The sequence below is a fragment of the Nansenia antarctica genome, assembly GCF_963989245.1.
Source record: "Nansenia antarctica genome assembly, chromosome: 4".
Lineage (NCBI taxonomy): Eukaryota > Metazoa > Chordata > Actinopteri > Argentiniformes > Microstomatidae > Nansenia > Nansenia antarctica.
Window position 1 is genome coordinate 26,263,266 of NC_137689.1, and position 19,296 is coordinate 26,282,561.

A 19,296-nucleotide genomic window follows, 5' to 3' on the forward strand; every position below is an offset into this window, starting at 1 on the left:
TTCGACTGTTTCCTCGCGATAGCCATACATGTAGGCTGCGTTCGTAAATTTGCTCTGAGAGCGCCGGGGTGCACACTCGGTTCAACGTGATAAAGGGACCATGTAATTTGATTGGACAAGAGGCATTCCATGAGTGCTGATCAGATTTCCAGAGCAACTTTACGAACGCACCAATACATGTAGAAACCAGCCAATGAAATGTTTCACGTTGCTGTTTAGGTACATGCGTGCGATATCCCTCTGCTAAACCACATCTTTTGAGGTAAACATAACGCGATTTAAAGTTACATTTAAGAAAATAATGGTTGAATCATTGTTATTTTACAATAAACGTGTACTAACTATATCAGACTTGGAGACAAATACCTATAGTTCGCAGTTGTATGCCGTCGTAGTGAGCTAACGTTAGATAGCTAGCTAGCTGAATCTAGACGAGTGGTACTTGCTAGTTGCTTTACCACTAAAAATAGCTGGTTGCTGGCTGTCGTTTTGGTTAGCTTGCTGCTAGCTTAGCTTCCTATACAATTTCACGTTTGAGTTTTGTTATGAAATTGAAACTTTATCAGTAAGTGTCGCCAATATGGACGGACTTTGAGATTCATACAGTAGCCTAGCTACAAACTACCTCACATTGCTGCAGAGACGAAGTTGTCAATAAATGAGGCCCAGGCATTATAGCTGGTTGTTACGTTATAACAAAAACCAAAAAGTTGGATAAGCTACTAATGTTGACATGTGTTGTTGTTTTGTTTGTTTTTCCTTGTGTAAAGTGGAACTGCAACATGGAAGCCCCAGACCATCCAGAACCTATGGACTCTTTTCAGATCGCCATGGAAGATGACTTATGCCTTGACTTGCTGTCTGCTCAGGCTGATATGGACTTGCTGTCAGAACAGGCTGAAATGGACTTGCTGTCTGCACAGGCGGAAATCGACCTGCTGTCTCCGCAGACTGAAATGGACCTGTTGTCTTCACAGGCTAACATGGACCTTCTACCTGTACAAACTGGTATGAACCCTCGGCCTGCACTGACTGGTATGAACCCTCTGCCTGGACAGACTGTTATGGACATACTGGCCTGTCCTGAATTACTGGCGCCAGAGGGCAACTGTGTGGAGCAGATGGACATCGGCGAGTCGACCCCACTCCTCACCCAATCGGAGAGGGAGAGACAGAAAACTCAGGATAGCCTAAGCATTCTGGGAGACCCAGACTCACTTGAACTTTCCAAAGCCCAGGTGGAGGAGTTTTACAACCGCACGTTTCCAGAACCCTCCACGGGTCCCAGCCAGGCTCTCGCGAAAGCCACAGGAGCGGCGGAGCCCACGAGAGACCAGCCTGAAGCCGCTCAGCGTGTAAGTGGGATGGGGATGCTGGACGCAGGAGAGGAGGAGCAAATGGACATAGCGCATAAGGACTCCTCCACTGCACCCACCCAATATGAAGAAATGTTAGTCAGTTGTAATGTTGACGTCAATGTGCCTTCGTTAATCAAAGTAGAGGATTCGTACTTTGACAACGGCCCAGAAAAAGAGGGGGCCTTTTCAGACCAGGTATCGGTGTTACAAGGGGAAGAGGGTCCAAACACAAGGCCAGAAGGCCCATCTGAGATCATGATCTCAGATGTTAGCCCTACTACCCCTGTCAATGAGCCAGACACACTGGAGGAGAGAGGAGAGGAGCTGCCAGTAGGGGGCAATGTGTCCCCACAATCGTCCAATGCCAAATCAGTTGAAGGTATGTTCAGCACACTGGGAAAAACGTTCATTGTCTTTCGACTGTAAAAATGATTTCTCCCTTCTTGCTTATCATTTATTGAAACGGTTGTACAGAAAGTCTTTGAAACTGACTGTGTACAAATGTCCTTTTTGATTTGTTCTTGACTTTACTATTTTGATATCAGTTGCAGTCCTTTCGTCCAGTTAGATTCTTTGTTTTGTCTCAACAGAGAGTTGTGCTGAAACTGTGGTTACCATTGATGGCGCTGGAGTAGCTACAAATGTTGAATTGACTACGGTAACAATTCTTAAACAAAGACATATATACTCTAGTATGTGGATTTTTTGTTGTTGTTGTTGTTGTTTTAGTTATTGTCCCTGTTTATTATAGAAATGTCGGAAAGGACAACGTCAAGGAGAGTCGGGAGAAGGGGGACAAACCGTGACTGACAAGGGTAGGGCGCCACTACCTCATCCAACACAGACATGAGGAGGCACCACTCCTCCATCCAACACAGACATGAGGAGGCACCACTACCTCATCCAACACAGACATGAGGAGGCACACTGAAGAAATGCCACATATGTTTTGAGACCTGTCGACCATGAAACCTTCCAATCACGAAACACTAAGGACAAATGTATATGACCAAATTAGAATCCATGCAACAATAACACACCTTGGACAAAATATCATTGATTTACTTCTTAATTCTTCCATCTATCGTCATCATGATTCTCCTCCAGACATGGGCCTTTCGTTTTGTCCGAGACTTTAGGATGTGTCCTGCGTGTGATTGTCCTATGTGTTGATACCAGTGCTTTCTCTCCCGTAGCAGACCAGCAGTCGGACAACGACTCTGAGCCGTCCCGCGGCCTGCGTCGCTCCTCCAGGTCGTCCCTGAAGAAGCCCCAGTACACCACCCCTCCCTTAGTCATTCCCCCGTCCGCCCGCCTCTTCCCCTCCTCCCACCAGTCCAGGCAGTCCAGCCCTGCCCAGAGATACCCCCAGAAGTCTTGGCCTCCTCCGCCCCAGCCCCCGGGGCTTCCACGCCAGTCCCCCCGGATCCTCTGTGCCACCTGCCAGGGGACGCTGCAGAGCGGCCAGACGGCGTACCAGCGCAAAGGCATGCCCCAGCTCTTCTGCAGCTCAGGCTGCCTCGCTGTCTTCAGTAGGAAACCCCAGAAGAAAAAGCCATGTGCCTACTGTAAACAGTGAGAACCGTCAGTCTCTACTACACAAACCTTCAGTTTTAATTCTAGCCTCATAAACAGTATCGGCTGTCCACTGTTAGGGAAAACCTGAAAACAGTCGAAACCCGTGTGATTGTTTCTACCGTAGGGTGTCATCTGTTGTTTTGATCACTGTGTTGTCTTGCCTATTTTAGGGACATGGGGGAGAGTAAGGCCCCGTTGATTGCACAGGTTGGCCAGACTTTCCAAGAGTTCTGCAGCAACACTTGCCATTCCAAGTATGAGGCCCGGCTGGAGATTGGCCTAGCAAAGGAACCAAGCCCCTCCCAGGCCAGGAGATGTAGTGTGTGCAGCAGCACACGTGAGGTACTTCTATCTTCTTATAGACACGCCCATCTGTTCAGCTAGTTACACTGCCCCCCCTCAATAACTTGCACCGTTTTGGGGGACATCACAAATGAATACATTTGCAAGAATGAAAATGAAATACATGAATTTAGCAGTGTTCACTGCCTGCTCTCAAAAAGATTGTAATGATTCTAGGCTACTGCTGCTGTCAGGTTAAACATACAGGAGCACATTTGGGAGACACCTTGACAATCACCCTTTATCTGAATCAGTGACTTATTGAGGTGAGAGTTCTGAAGGGGTCGGTGTGTATTGCATGCCAGTCACATTAGGATGATAACCACTCTCAGGTATGAGTACAGCTGGATCACTGCTTTGCACATTGGACAGTAATGGGTAGGTCATGTACTTTTGTCATGAAATGTAATGGCCATACGTTACTGGGTAGTAAAGTTGGTCTGCAGCTTCTGTTCTTGCAACAAGTCCAAAATCTATGTTTACCTCAGAAAGCTGGCACTAACCATACCTATTCTGGTTTGAGTTTCACTCACCATCTGGTAGCCATTTGTGAATTAGTACAATAAAATGTATTAAAAAATAAGTAAGTGCTTTTTAATGCCAAGCGCAGCAAAACCAAACAATGATGTGATTATGCTATAGGTTACATTCTTTAAAGCTGCCTCTGCGGAAGACGTGCTGGTTCCACTTCTGATCAGCACGCTTCAATCTGACCTCAGTCTATGTAACGTGAAATATTTGTCACATTGTGGGCTTGTCCCAGAAGTGGCTCCTAAAATGCCGTCATCCTAGTGGCAGATGTTTCCCCTGTCTTCTCATCCTGGTCGATTTGTACTGAGTAGTTTGTGTGTCAGTGTATGATGGACATGATAATGGAGTTTTATTTTATTTTATCAAACCTAGATTTCTGTGATCAGTGATCATGTTCAGCCTTGAGTTTGACATGTCTCTCTTCTCCGTCTCAGATGGTCCATGAAGTGACCAGCGGGAACACGGTGCATCTCCTCTGCAGTGACGCCTGCTTCACCCGCTTCCGGGCCACCAAGGGCCTCAAGACCAGCTGCTGTGACGCCTGCGGCACCTACATCAACATGTCTGACTGTCGGGCTGAGTACCTCCTCCATGAGGGCCAGCAGAGGAGGTTCTGCAACTCTTCCTGTCTGAGGCTCTATAAGATGGTGAGGATGTTTGTCTTTAATCCTTTAACGTCCGATTCTCGTTACATATAGCCAACACAGTCTTTGAACATCTGGTTAAGTGTCTGTATGCCGTCAGTTCACAAAAGGAACGTACTGTCTTGGACGCTAGATTCTAATAAACACTTGAAGCACCATCTGGTGCTGGGGCGTTTTACTGACACCGGCGTAAGTCTTTTCACCAGTCTGTAAACACAGAACTTCTGCTCCTCTGAAAGAGTATCGTACATGGACAAAAGAGTGAGATTATGGAAATCAATGGATGCAAAATGCTCATAAGATGTCCAGAAATACAGTACATTTTCTAAGAAACAGAACTTTTTGGCAAAGGTATAGTCAGATAAAATGTATATATGCAACACTTTCATGCATAGGCTTTCATGTAAAATAATATTTTTGAGGCTCAAAAGCTGAATGAAAACTGGGATGTTAAAGGGATGTTCCACTTCTTTGAAATGTTTTCATGGGTTGGCCCAGACCGAGGCTTAAGTTGAGTATTCCACACAGGGGACACTTCAATTCAAAACATCTTGCAGACACTTCAATTCAAGTCCTATTATGACTAAATCCCTCTGCATGGATGTGTTTGTTTGTTATGCTGTAATACAGTTTTTGTAACAAAATGCTAAAGTGTATTACAACATAGTATAGTGAATGTAATGAAAAATCATGTGTCCTGAATGAAGGGCATGAAGTAATATGATTACTCAGTAATAGGGGTGTATGTCGCGGTTTTCGGTACAATAGGGTAATTATTATTTTATTATTACATTATTATTAAACCTTGGTTTACTCTGTTTGAACAGTACTATACTTGTATAATAAAGTTACATTTGTGATGTAGTGCGCAGTTACTGTTATCAGTGGGCCTAGATGTCTACCCATCGGTCGTGAGAGTGATGGCAGGTCCCTTGGATAAGTCATGGACAACTGTAGTTTGTGCTTGTTTATAAAGGGCTGGTATGATTTTCTGGCTGAACTGCGGACGAGAGGGAACTACGTGGCTCGATTACTTTCATCATATGTTTAGAACCTGTGTTCTCAACAACAGAATATAGTCTGCTGCTGTAAAAACACCTATTGCGTTTCTTATTGCTTTGGCCCCATTGCAGTTGAACAATGCCGGCATATAGCTTTGGTCTGATCCACCTGTCTTTGTCCATCGTCATTGTAGGTAACTGTCATTCTCCCAAACAGGAGACTTCAGGTCTCCTGTGTTTCTGAATACTCCCGCAACTTCACGTGCTTGCTAACAGTTTTGTGATTGTTCAGAATTTGCAGTGTGTCATTTTCTGTTCAAACAAAACCACATAATCATGACCAGGTTATCACAGAGTTTAGGGTTGGGGTCTAATGTCCACATGCATTGTTAATGAGACGGATTATACAGCTATTGGAATGAGGGTAAACTCCGCGCAAGCCGATTTATCTTAATGTGAGGGCATGGTGAAATAGCATTTTGGGTATTCTTGATGGAATCAAGGATCCGATATGATTGTCACACAGGGATGAGCAAAGCATTGTCAATGATTAATCATGGAATATCTTTTGGAGTCAGATGTAACGTAGTGTTATGTTGTTTAAGTTGGTCATGTGACCACCGGTATGAGTTTGACATCTCTTGTGTGTGTGCATGCATACTGGCTGAGTTTACTTCAACACACAAACAAGTTCTGCATGTGCAGTGGGTAAAAGAATGCTGCATTCGTTCAGTACACACACGTACCGAACCGAAGGACCCATACTGGAAATATTCTGTACGAATATGTGTACCGTTACACCCCTAATATCTAAGGAAGCAACAACACTTCACTAAAAACTTTCTGACCTAATAAACTACATCCAAAGTCAGCCCCAAACCAGGAGAACATTTCACAACAGTGGAACTTCACTTTAATAGTCGACTCGTAATTCTACCTGAATGAGATCTCACGCATTCGGCATCTAGCCATAAAGATATATGTACAGTACGATATATGTACAGAGCAGGGGCAATGGTTATCAATCCAATATGTACAGTATATGTGCAAAAACAATTGAAATGAGTATGCGATGAAAGAAAACATTTTCGCTGTGCTTTCTCTTTGATTTCAGAAAAACACCAAGGTGCTCTCGTGCCAGTGGTGTAAGACTCTGTGCAAGAGCTTTGACATGCTGTCTAAAGTGGATGAATACGGGAAGACCAGACTGTTCTGTTCTCTGTGCTGTATCGCATCGCACAAAGTGAAGACCTCTGGTGACGCAGGTAGATGCAGCTCTCCTTTGGCTTGTTGACTAGTTGATAGACTTCCTTCTGATGTGACGTCTCTGGACGGATCCTCACTGTTAATGCCTCCCTCTGCTAGTGCCTGCCCAGCCCTGCAGTTCCTGCAAAAGACCCCTCGGGGAACCTGCATACTACTGTAAAGCAAATGAGACCATTTACATGTTCTGTAGCCCTGGATGTTGGACCAAATTTCAGGTAGGAGAACCCCCCTCCACTCTGAATAGAGTTTGGAGATAGATCTAGCTAGTGGTGACGTTACCTAAAGAGTACCTATGATTACCTAAAGAGTGTTTGAGTTTTCACACTGCGTTTTACATTCAAACATGTCTGCCAAATGCTCATGCTACAGTTATTTTTATTTTTTAATTTTTTTTAGGCATAAATGGCTAAGTTGTCCAACAAAAATGAATAATTCTTTAAGTGATAAAAAAGGGAACAGTTAATATTTACAGTATGATGTACAGGCTTTGCCGTAGGTGCCTGTAAAGCAGAAAAATGCTAGTTAAAATGCACACTAAGCATCTGCAGCTCATTAAAAGTCAAGATCGTCAAAGTGCTTTAGTTTGGATAGGGTCACCCACTTCCATGCTTTTGCTTTTATTCTACCTAAACCTAAAACCCTATGAAATACGGCTTTGTAGTTTGTACAAAAACTCTTAAAAATGTGTGTGAACCGGCAGATAGTTGGACCCCCCCCTCTTTGATATTAGCATTGTGAGATTGTCTGTTGTTTGCCTTGGCTAAAATGTTCATTGTGTTGTTGTGCCTCCATGTAACAATGTAACAAAGATGTGTATTGTGACTCTCGCGCTCCACAGAGTCCAGACGGCGACATCCACCTGAACTGCCACTCCTGCCACAACATGTTCAGTGGGAAACCTGACATCTTTGAATGGCAGGTAATGAAAAACTGTTTGTCATGTATTAGTCTTTGTAAACACACATCGAATAGGATGATTTTGTTTTGGGGGGAGGAAAACCGCTTTCACCGTTATCCTTTTTCTAAAATAAGAAGTTAAACATTCTATTTCATTTGTGTTTCATTTCAGGACTCCATATATCAGTTCTGCTCTAAAGAGTGCTGTGAGGACTATAAGCGGCTGAACGGGGTGGTGTCTATGTGTGAGCACTGCAAGGAGGAGAAGCTCCTGCATGAGAGGATCAAGTTCTCTGGGGTGGAGAAGGCCTTCTGCAGTGATGGTTAGGACCGGAGCATAACCTTTCACTGCTAACACACTTCCCATTCAGACAAGTCTGTGTCATAAATAAGAAACGACCTCAATTTGCTAATCCATGGGATAATCTGAGACACTCAACGAATGTGTACACTTCAGATACACAAGCAGGTAGTATTGGGTGATGCATACATCACCACTAGTCTAAAAAAAGATCCAGGGCATTGGCCTGGGTGGACCTACCCTGACTTGGGGCCATGGCCTTGGTGGACCTACCCTGACTTGTGACTTATTTTGAGGACTTAGGGCGGGGCTTTGGTCAGAGTTTGATGTGCCCTCCCATTAGTTGGCTAGGCTGGTCTATGGGACCACTACTTGTTATGTTATAAAAGCATGAAAACGTGATATAAACTGTTATTTACTAACAACAAACCATCTATTTGATTTTCTCCCAAGGTTGCATACTACTGTACAAGCAAGACTTCACCAAACAGCTGGGCCTTTGCTGTATCAACTGCACATACTGTTCTCAGACCTGTATGCGGGCGGTCACAGAGGAACTGGACGGCAACACCTGGGACTTCTGCAGCGAGGACTGCAAAAGCAAATATCTCCTGTGGTACCTGAAAGTATGCATAAACAATGCTGTATATACACAGTGTATAACACAGGGTTAAGATGCCTGTCAGTGGGGTAGTGGGTGTCTAGGGGGATAGTGAGTTGAACCCCTTTCACACACAAGAGCTTTCCCAGTGAATTTACCTGGTAAGGGGCATGTGTGAACGGAATTTACAGGAATATTCGCTTAGGCAATTACCCTGGTCAGGACCTTGTGTGACTCCATGTAAGTTACAGGGAAGGTTTAGGTGTGAACAGAAGCCTGAACATTGCCTGGTCCGGCAGGGAAAGGGTTACGTATGTCTGACGCAAGACGTTTTCACGTGGAACAAGTTAACCAACCACAGCGAGTAGTTTCTCACTTTGTACTTTTGGTTTGCTCCGCTAATGTTACGAAGTTGGCTAGTTAACCCACATCAGCCACAGTAGTGATGAATATAATTCCACAACTGGATGCTACATTTTGGGATATACACGCATTACGGAGCACCCACACCATATCCTCCCACAGCAGGGAGAGAGCCCGCAGCGCAGAGCGCATAAGAACTGCCCCAGACCGCGAATATCGCTACTACTAAATATAATTCTTCAACTGTGCTTACTTAGACCGACAATATGTGCGCTGCGCTGTTCTGTCTGTTTATTGTTACTAGCAATATGTCTAATTGAGTTAACTCATATTATGCTTACCATCAGCAAGTTCTCCCATACTGTGCTTTTGGACTTGTATAGTATGTTTATATCAAAGTTAATGAAGTGTTTTAGTTGGCGAGCAAACTTGGTGATTGTAAGCATAATACAAGTTAACTTAAAAATATGAAAAAAATATGGTGAGAAATACATATAAAATGGAGGTATGATATATGGCAGATTATATGGTATATGGCAGTCTCACGCGCCTGTCTCGTTCGAATTCACGTCTACTACGTTCCAGTTCTGCATCCAGCGAAAATCACTGGTGGTCCCGGGTTGGGATTCCATGTAATTTACAGGGAACTATGTGTGAAAAGGGATTTGGACTGGTGATCGGAAGGAAGGTCATGAGTTCATATCCCACCTGGTGAACACCACCACTACTAGTGTGGCCTTGAGTAAGGCACTTACTTACTTGCCCTAAATTACTCCAGGGAGAATGTCATCTCTAGTTGTAAGTCGCTTTGGATAAAAGCGTCTGCTAAATGGTAAAAATGTCAAATGTAAAGTCTGTCAGTACACGGTCATTCAGTTGACCTTTCTGTGTGTCTGTAATACTTCTGTGGTTGTCCTCTGATGACAACATATAGATAGGTTTATGATGATGATTTTTTTGTAGCATCATGTACAGATGCTGTGTTAGTACCGTGATCTGTCTGAGACTGAGTGTGCTGAGCCCTCTCTCTCTCTCTCCCTCTCTCTCTCTCCCTCTCTCTTTCCCCCTCTCTCCCTCTCCCTCTCCCTCTCCCTCTCTCTCACTCTCTCTCTCTCTCTCTCTCCCTCTCCTCCCTCTCCTCCCCAGGTGACGCGCTGCCATGCCTGCAAGCGTCAGGGGAAGCTCCTGGAGACCATCCACTGGAGAGGGGAGATCAAACACTACTGCAACCAGCAGTGCCTCCTCCGCTTCTACAGCCAACAGAACCAGCCCAACCTGGCCACGCAGCTGGGCCCGGAGAGCCTGCTCCACAGTGCGTCACCCTCACCAGACCGTACACTGATACACACGCCCATGTTAACACCAAACCCGCATTCCAACGCACCCACACAAACATAGCTAGTAAATAGATAGTGTTTTCTTTTGTGTAGTGATAGTCTTCGGAACATTTATTTCAAAGTGTGTTACTGGGGGGGCACCCACATTGTGTTGCTCTAACCTGTGTGCGTTCAGATTGTAGTCGTGATCAGATGAGTAGAGCAAGCCACCTATTAGTGTCCCCCCAGTGTCCAAGTGATGTCATACTTTGGACAAATGGGTTCCAACTGTTTCTAATTGATTCAAAGACCAATGAACGTGTCGTGTCTTAACGTTGAGTTGCTTGGATCTCGCGTCTTACAAAAGGACTATTGTACCATCGGTTGTTCAGTGTACAGCATAGTGTTACATTGTTCTCTAGATCCCTGTGAAAGGTTGTGATTTCCCTTAAACCTGTAAAGTGTAAACATATGTTAGTCTCTGGGTAATTGGCTATTAAAAATTCTATATGTTTACTGAACTTACAGGTCATTCCCCAGATTCTAAGTCGCCCCCTGCTGAGACAAAGAAGAGTGAGGTAAATCTGCTTCCTGACCAGCTTCTCCACAACACCAACCATAAAAGAACACAATGGAACACAAATGTATTCAGTCTGCTTCCCGTACTTATAGACTTTGTCTGTGTGTGAAAATTACCCGATTACGATACTCTCCCCCCTATGTTTATGCATTTAACGTCCAAAACATTTCTGGTTGTTAACGTTTTCTTTTCTTTCAGGCCACAGGAAAGATGAAGTCGGTGGCCAAGCCCGCTGCCTCTCTTCCACCTATCTCCCAGAAGAACAAGTCGTCCATGTGCAAGCCCATGATGACCACCACGGGGGTGTCGTGTAAACCGGAGATGAAGTCCCAGGGCTGCCAGACAGGTAGACTGTGGTTCCATCTCTCAATGGGACGCATCGAGCAGGATTTTGGTATCAGACCTACCGTTTTCCTAAATGTAGTGTGTGTTCATTTCAGATGATTACCTGCAGAGTCCACCTCTGGTGCTGCCAGTTCCTGTCCCTGTGTTTCTGCCTCTACCTTTGCAAATGTACTGTCAGTACACTCCCGTCACCATGGCTCTCCCCCTGCCGGTGAGTTGGTCTGGTCTAGGTCAATATCACCATTCATTTATCACTTGAGTTTTTATTGGGTTTCAGCGTAGACATGGACAGAACATCATATCTTAAACATCTTATGATAAAACAAAGAGTAAAGAAACATAGCATAACCCCTAAACAGAGGGGTAAAAAAGTGAAAAGGTAAGAAAAAAGGGAGAAAATAAGAAGTCCGGAGGTGTTTCAATCAACATGTTACTGGTAAAATATTTTGAATGAGTATTAAATTAGGAGGTGTACCATTCATTTTTCATCTCACCCATTTGTATTTGTATGGATAATGAGCTGTCTTGCGATGCGTTGTTACATCCCTACCCGTTTCCATAGAGATCAATATTACAATGTTACAGTAGCCAACTCAGACAAATGCCTTTTAAAAATATGGGTTCATCTATGGGAATCTGAAGGTGGGAACTATATTAATAATCCATTAACTAATATACTTACAAGCTTTCTTTTTTTATAGATACCCCACCAAGTACCCTTTATTTGTCCTTCAATCAGGGGAGGGGGTGGTAGGGCTTAAAAGATGAGAATAAAAAGCAGAAATCTGTATGTGTATATACTGTATGTGTGTATATACTGTATGTGTGTGTATATACTGTATGTGTATATATTGTATGTGTGTGTATATACTGTATGTGTATGTGTGTATATTATGTGTATGTGTGTATATATAATGTATGTGTATGTGTATATACTGTATGTGTGTGTATATACTGTGTGTATATACTGTATGTGTATGTGTGTATATACTGTATGTGTATGTGTGTATATACTGTATGTGTATGTGTGTATATACTGTATGTGTATGTGTATATATTGTATGTGTATGTGTGTATATACTGTATGTGGTTTTCTGTCCTAATAGTCTTTTTCTTCTTTCTTTTTTTTATTGCTGTTATTCCGTGCCAGCTCCCTGTCCCCATGTTTCTACCAATCACGCTGGAGCATGTTGATAAGATGATGGCGACTATAAAACAGCTGAAACTCAACAGCCCAGCTGATCTCGCGGAGTCTGACATTCTAGCCATGGCAGCGGTTATAGCAGAGGCTGACGCCAAGATCTCTGATCTGTGTGGTAATACACTCTCCACATCGTCAACTCACCATTAACTGTCTAGATGTGTTTGGATCATGTGTGATGGTTCTACATGCTGTGTTTCTACTTGAAGGTGAGCCCAGGAAACAGACAGCAGACCAGAACACCGGCCCGTCTCTGGCAGACGGCAGCCTGTCTGAGTCAGATGATGATGTGGCTGATGATGTGGCTGATGATGTGGCTGAGTCAGGTGACGAGGACGTGCCCAGCATGGCGGAGTCAAGTGAAGACTCACAAGACCAACCCGTCACAGGTAGACTCCAACTCATCTGATGGTGGTGTGGAATGTGTTGTTTGACTTTGACAGTTAGAGATGTGCGTTTCATACTTGTACAACTAGTACTAGAAGCACTCGTAGTCTGTTGACAGAAATGTCACTGACACATTTTGGATCATTTTGAAAACAAATCTATTTTGCAGCTCCTCTAGACCTGAACCCCAGTGTTGATTTCTTCCCTGATACTGGGGTTGTAGAGCCTCATCCCACCCTAGCAGAGCAGAGCCCCGACCTGGCTGCCCACAAGGTACAGTATACACACTAAGAAGGGGACACACCTGACTAGCAAACACATTTGGTTATGGGTCTGGTTACGGTGAGGGTTAAGGGTCAATTTTAGCTTTTGACCTAGTTCAGGCTGTCAGTGAAAGTCCCTTTAGTCTCACGCGTTCTGCTTGCTTTGACAGTTTACATTCCCCTCTCTGACAATAACTTTTTTTCTGTCTAGTGTTTGAGGAGGTTTAACTCTAGAGAAAGGCGCATGTGAGAGATTCAGGGAAATCGCATTGGCTAAGGGACGTCAGAAAACAGACGCCACAAACCATGACAGGGCCAATTCCCAGCATATATACTCTATGTAATAATGTCTCTTCAACCAGTCAAAGTCATAGAGCTAACTAACTGGTCATAGTAGTCTGATGTCTAAGGCAGGCTTTTTGTCACAGGGTCCAAAGCGTCAAGCGATGTCAGAGACGACCCTTCCTGACCCTCTGGACTGCCTGCCTGCCGGGGCTGGGTTGAACAGCTCCTATGGGGTCAAAGCCTGGAAGGCATGGGTCCAAAGCACGCACTCACAACCTGAGGATGGGCAGCGTAAGACTTTCCACAAGTATTTTGAAAGCTGAGAGCAGGGTTCCCACGGGTCCTTGAAATCCTTGAATGTTTGTGAATTTGAGAGAAAAAAAATCAAGGCCTTAAAAGTTTTTGAAAATCGACATGGGTCATTGAAAGTGCTTGAATTCCTTTCTCTCTCTCTCTCTCTCTCTCTCTCTCTCTCTCTCTCTCTCTCAAAAAAAGGTAACATGTAGAAGGGAATAAAACAAACATACTAGTTACTAAGGTTAATTAGTTAGCTAGATTTTAAACCAACATAACGCTGTTAGATTTGAAAACCGTTCCTGTTATATACATTCTCATCTAGATCTGTCTCAAACTATGCCGTGGTGGACCCTTGAATTTGAAGGAATTGAGTCTTGAAAGTCCTTGAAAGGTGTTTGAATTTGATGTTTCAAAAGGTGTGGGAACCCTGTGAGAGTGAAAAGTTAATCTCTTCCAAGTTTATCCCTCTGCTTGAACTCCTCTGATGATTAGATGTGTTGTTTTTCTCCCGTTCAGAGAAACCAATGGAAATGAAAGAAGACTTTCTGTTACACAGCGCTGTGGAGCTGAACCAAGGCCTGACACAGTTTGTGAAAGACATTTTGAGTTCTGGAGGATCCTGCTACAAGCCTGACAGCATACTTTACCTATGTCTGGGGATTCAACAGGTCAGTCCTAATGTTTCTTACGGTTCTCGTCATGAAAATGAGTCAAAGTAGTACAAATGTCTGTTCAAGTACATTTTCATATTGTGTTCAACCCATTTATTGAAGCAAAATGGTCTTGCATTTTCTATTTTCCAGTATCTCCTTGAACACAACCGGATGGTGAATATCTTTACTGACCAGTTGTACGCCACCTTCGCTCAGGAGCTGAATAACATTGTCAGCAAATGGCAGCCTACCATGTCCCCTAACGGTAGGTCCCTGGTTCATGATGACCTTTAACCCTATGCAGCTCAGTCTTCACAGAGCTACAGGCAACAGTCGTTTCAAGTATCGATACAATTCTTTGGATACAATCTTAGGATAGAGCAGGGGTGGCATGTGGCTCTTTGCCTGTCTCTGTACGGCTCTTTAATCCATTCATTAAAAGTGAGTGGTTCGCTCTCTGTGTCTCAATAGGCGTCGTTTTGGTATGGCAATTCATGGCACTCTCCATACCTGGCTTAACATTTTTTAAAATCTGAAACACGTTTAGTAATTTTGGTGATTTTATCCACTACACACAACGGTAACTCAAAACCTCCCGGCTCCATCTCACCCCACTAGCCAAGCGCTGTAGTGGAGCACAGGGTTGCCAGACGGGATTGACAATTTCAAGCCCAACCAGTCTAAAAGCTGCCGAATCCACCCGTCCAGAGTGACCAAAAGTAGGCCTATCTGGCAACACTGGAGCGGGACATCGGTTCCTCAATAAACAAGCCACGAGTAACTTTAATGTTAAAACCTTGTCCACGATTCTCGTTCATTCAGGTGTGTTAAACAAACGGTATAAATGCCATTTACATACTGTTGGTTCAAATGTAACATACTAATGAACAAGTTCATGTCATGTTCTGTCAGTACAAAAAACATGTTCTAATGTTATTTTAGTGAGTTCGCTAGTTAGCGAACATTAAAGATTACAAGAGCTAGTTTACGTATGTCAACAATGTCTCTATTCTCAATAATTTCTGTAATAATTGTACCACATTGAGGCCAGTAACACTGACTTGTGTGTGAGTAAGTTATATGTGTGTGCAAGCATGTTTTTGATATTATCAATCGTCTCACTTTTACTAGGTGAGCTGGTAAAACAAATATGCCAGGGGAAAAAAGGAAAATGTACATAAAGACCTCTTTTGGTCAAAGGGCAGCAGAGACTAGTACAGGGACACAGGTGAGGTCTAAACAGGTGACAGGGACAGGGACACAGGTGAGGACTAAATCTAGCGTTTTAACAGTGCAGTTAATGTAGAGTTGAGAATAGCTAAATCTGTTATGTTTTGTTTCTAAGGAGATTGAACCAGTCTGCCTGCTAGGAAAGATGTAGGCTACTACCTGCATACTGTAGTTGTCTCCTTTATTCATTACCTTAATGTCACATAAGTAAATTGTATAGAAACAACTCACCAAAATTGACTATTGCACAACTGTTTAAAAAAAAAAAAATCCACCGAGGGGGGGGAACCCCCCTTCAACCCCCCCACTCAGACCTTGCCATACCTTGCCATTTGCTGAAATGACACCACTGGTCTCATAGCCTATTGGAAATGTATTGCATGTGTGTGAATGAGCGCTTTTGTGAGCCCGCATGTATGATGTGGCTCTTTCTGGTACCCCAACAATTTTTTGTGGCTCTTAGTCTCCGACTGGTTGGCCACCCCTGGGATAGAGCCTCTTTAAGAGATCTATTTTAATGTGTGTGTGTGTGTGTGTGTGTGTGTGTGTGTGTGTGTGTGTGTGTGTGTGTGTGTGTGTGTGTGTGTGTGTGTGTGTGTGTATAGGTGGTTCTGCGTCCTGTGTGCTAGAGGAGCACCTCTGGGAGTGTAAACAGTTGGGTGTGTACTCCCCCTTTGTCCTGCTCAACACGCTCATGTTCTTCAACACCAAGTACTTTGGCCTGAGGACGGTGGAGCAGCACCTGCAGCTCTCCTTCACTAACGTGACAATCAAGGCCAAGAGGACCTCCACCTCACATGGCTCTGTCAAATCCACCAGTGTGTGTTACCAGTCTAAATCACATCAGAAGAGAACCAGCAAAGGTGAGATTTTAATGCCACTGCACCGAATCAAATCACAACGTTTACGTAAGCACAGTCATGTCCAGGTGGTTTGAGATTCATGACTTGGTTGAACTTTGAAAAGAAAATTCCTTCCCAATTAGAGCGAAAGAACAACAATCCAGCATTGGATTTTTTTATTTTATTATTATTATTATTATTATGATTTCTTCTCTCTGGTCTTTTCTACATTGAGAGATTGGTTGTGTTTTCTTGAATATGCAGCCCAGAGAGAATGAGCAGCCTGTGATCCAGTCTGCTGGGCTGGGTGGTGTCTGGGTGTCACAGTGGCCTGCTGGAGAGGTTTGAACTGCTTCGAGTCATAATAATAATAATAATACATTTTATTTGTAAAAGCACTTTACATGCTTTACAAAGTGCTACAATTAAAGAAGATAAAACAATAAACATTTTCAATTAAAAGGCAAAAAAAAGGCTCTATTAAAAAGGTAGGTTTTAAGGCCTCGTTTAAAAGCATCCACAGACTGTGGTGCCCTAAGAGTCATGACCCTCAGTGTGGAGGCCAAGCCGTTCATCTGTCCTGGGTCACACCACCTTTCAGCGCTGGGTAGTAGGAGGTTCAGATGACATTAAGAAATAGAACGGGGTCAAGTTGAGAATAAACGTGAAAGTACCGTTATTTCAAAGCAGGGTAGTATTCGTACTGATGTTCACAAAGTGATAGAGATATGAGGTGTAAACTGGACTCGCTGCAATGGTATTTTCCAGAATATCCAGAATTCTCTCTCTCTCAAAAGCTCTGTTTAATTTTCAACTACTGTAGTTTATATTATTTGAGCATATTTCTCTAGCCTGGTAGGGACTATTTGGTGATGGGGGGGGGGGGGGTGCAATTTATCTTCAAGTGATTAGGCTACCACCGAAGGCGTAAACAATATTGGACGGTTTTTATAAAATTCACCAATAAATTATGATTATTGGTCAGTTATATACCACTACATGGTGCTGCCTCCAAGCATCCACTGAAGATGGATGACTGAAATCAAAGTGTTTAAACTGTAAACACTCCTTTGCATTGCTTCCACCTATTGTATACCACAGTGCAACTAAGTTTGACTGCCTTGAGGCTAGTGCTGCAGCGGTTGTGAAGCTGTCCTGGTGGCAGACGTTTATTGAAAACAAACAATGGTTAACCTCAATGTTTGCCGCTACTTTTGTTGATAACGATGGAGGGACCTCTTCTGTAACCTGTTAGTTGTTCTTATGTCTGCTTGCTGTAAATGTAAGAAATAACGGTGAGCGCTGTTGATGTAGGGAGAAGGAGGTTTTGGTCCGTCCCCCCCAGTCATAATGCTATTCTGAGTGTGTCCGAAAGCTATTTATACCAGGAGAGTGGAGTTATTTGAAGAGCTGCTCTCAGCATGGAAGGTGTATGATGGTATGTGTCTTAGAAATGTCCCTACAATACAACACACCCAGACCCCCACTTCTGTTGGCTACAGCCAAGGGAAACCAGGAAGCTCCAAACAGCAGCAGCAGGCGACACACTAGTGTGATATGATACTGGACGATCCTTGATGGGCTGTTTCTGTTTTGGTTTTACATGTAGGGCACACATTCTCCATAAATCAGCATCTCATAACACCTCTCTTGGAAGGCTCAGTTCCAAAAGTGACCCTCAACACAAAACCCTGTCAGTTGCAAAATAATAGTATTTATTAAAAAGGGCCAAATCATTGTCCCCTTAAATGTGCTATCTGGGGGCCCGGCATTCACGTTCAACATGGCCCAGACTGCTGCCAAGTGTTAGGATGTTAGGATAATCACCAGCAGACAGTGAGCCTCTGCTCTGTCCACAGAGAGCATCTTGGGGAAGAGGAGGAGGGAGGAGCCACCGGAGCTGGAGCAACAAGAGAACAACCTGAACCCTCTCAGATGCCCTGTCAAATTCTTTGAGTTCTACCTCTCCAAATGGTAAGTAAAGGAGGTATGCACAGCATAGGCAAACAGGCCTGGTTGAAGCCACTAACCTCTGTCAAGGATTCTGAAGGTGTTCGTTGTATCGCAAGGAGTAAATCCAACCGCGGTTGACTGTGTTTGACGTGCACATGCTGTCTTTGTGTTCCTTCAGCTCCAACCGGGTGCGTGGCAGCAGCACCTCCTTCTACCTGCAGCCGGAGAGCATGTGTATGGCAGACAGTCGTCTCTGGTACTCTGACGTCCCCATGGACAGAGGCATGATGGGAATGATGCTGAACAGGATCCTGACCGTCAAGGACGTCTACGAGGGGCAGGGAGACATGGACTGACAGCCACACTGACGGCACTACTTTTTAAATTTCATGTACACACACACACACACACACACACACACACACAGTTTACATTGCTGAGTTGTAAGCCACTAGTAAAAGAGATTACATGCTTAACTGCAATACTTTTTCAATTCCATATTCCACAATTGACAATCTACAAAAGTCTCAAATGTTTTTTTCCCACGTGTGCTACAGTGTTAGCCAGGGTTCGAGTTATAAGCTGAGCTTTGTGGGGGTCTCCAAAATAACAGTGCGAAATGTTCTCATGCACGCGCGCGAATCATGCCCACACAGCGATGGGACTTACAAGTTTTAATTAGCCATAGGCTATTCATTTCACCACATCAACAGCACCACATGAAACAACAGCTATAAGCGATAGTTACGGGTATCTCGGCCAATAATTTTGTTGTTTTTGCTATACAGTCCATTCACTTTCCCTGTTAGCACGACAATAATCATGTATGCTCGTCCATGAATTGTGCTTTCATCTAATGTTATGCTACTACGGGAATCAAGTGATTTGACATTAGAAATTAATTTGTTTCATCTCTTGTGCAATGTGCTCTACAATCTGGGCACATGAATGATCGGATCGGTGAGCAGGGGCCAACTGTCGCGCCATTCATCTCATTAAGTTTCATAATTGGATTCAGTTTTGTATAAGGCATCCTTTCTTTAGCGACAGTATAGGCTGCCC

General features: G+C 43.8%; 1 protein-coding gene across 1 annotated transcript; it reads left to right on the plus strand.

Moving 5' to 3' along the window:
• Positions 1–782: 782 nt before the first annotated feature.
• Positions 783–18,937, plus strand: LOC308155931 (zinc finger MYM-type protein 3-like; the record flags this gene model as incomplete). The annotated part of the gene is made up of 22 exons (XM_080529296.1): positions 783–1,737; positions 2,555–2,933; positions 3,107–3,278; positions 4,244–4,456; positions 6,569–6,719; positions 6,820–6,935; positions 7,559–7,639; positions 7,790–7,940; positions 8,372–8,544; positions 10,029–10,215; positions 10,727–10,776; positions 10,977–11,124; positions 11,219–11,334; positions 12,274–12,439; positions 12,534–12,713; positions 12,881–12,984; positions 13,403–13,550; positions 14,073–14,224; positions 14,360–14,474; positions 16,045–16,302; positions 18,141–18,255; positions 18,413–18,937. The coding sequence occupies 22 exons, from the start codon at positions 783–785 to the stop codon at positions 18,588–18,590; spliced, it is 4,308 nt and encodes a 1,435-aa protein (XP_080385422.1). The 3' UTR covers positions 18,591–18,937.
• Positions 18,938–19,296: the final 359 nt, after the last annotated feature.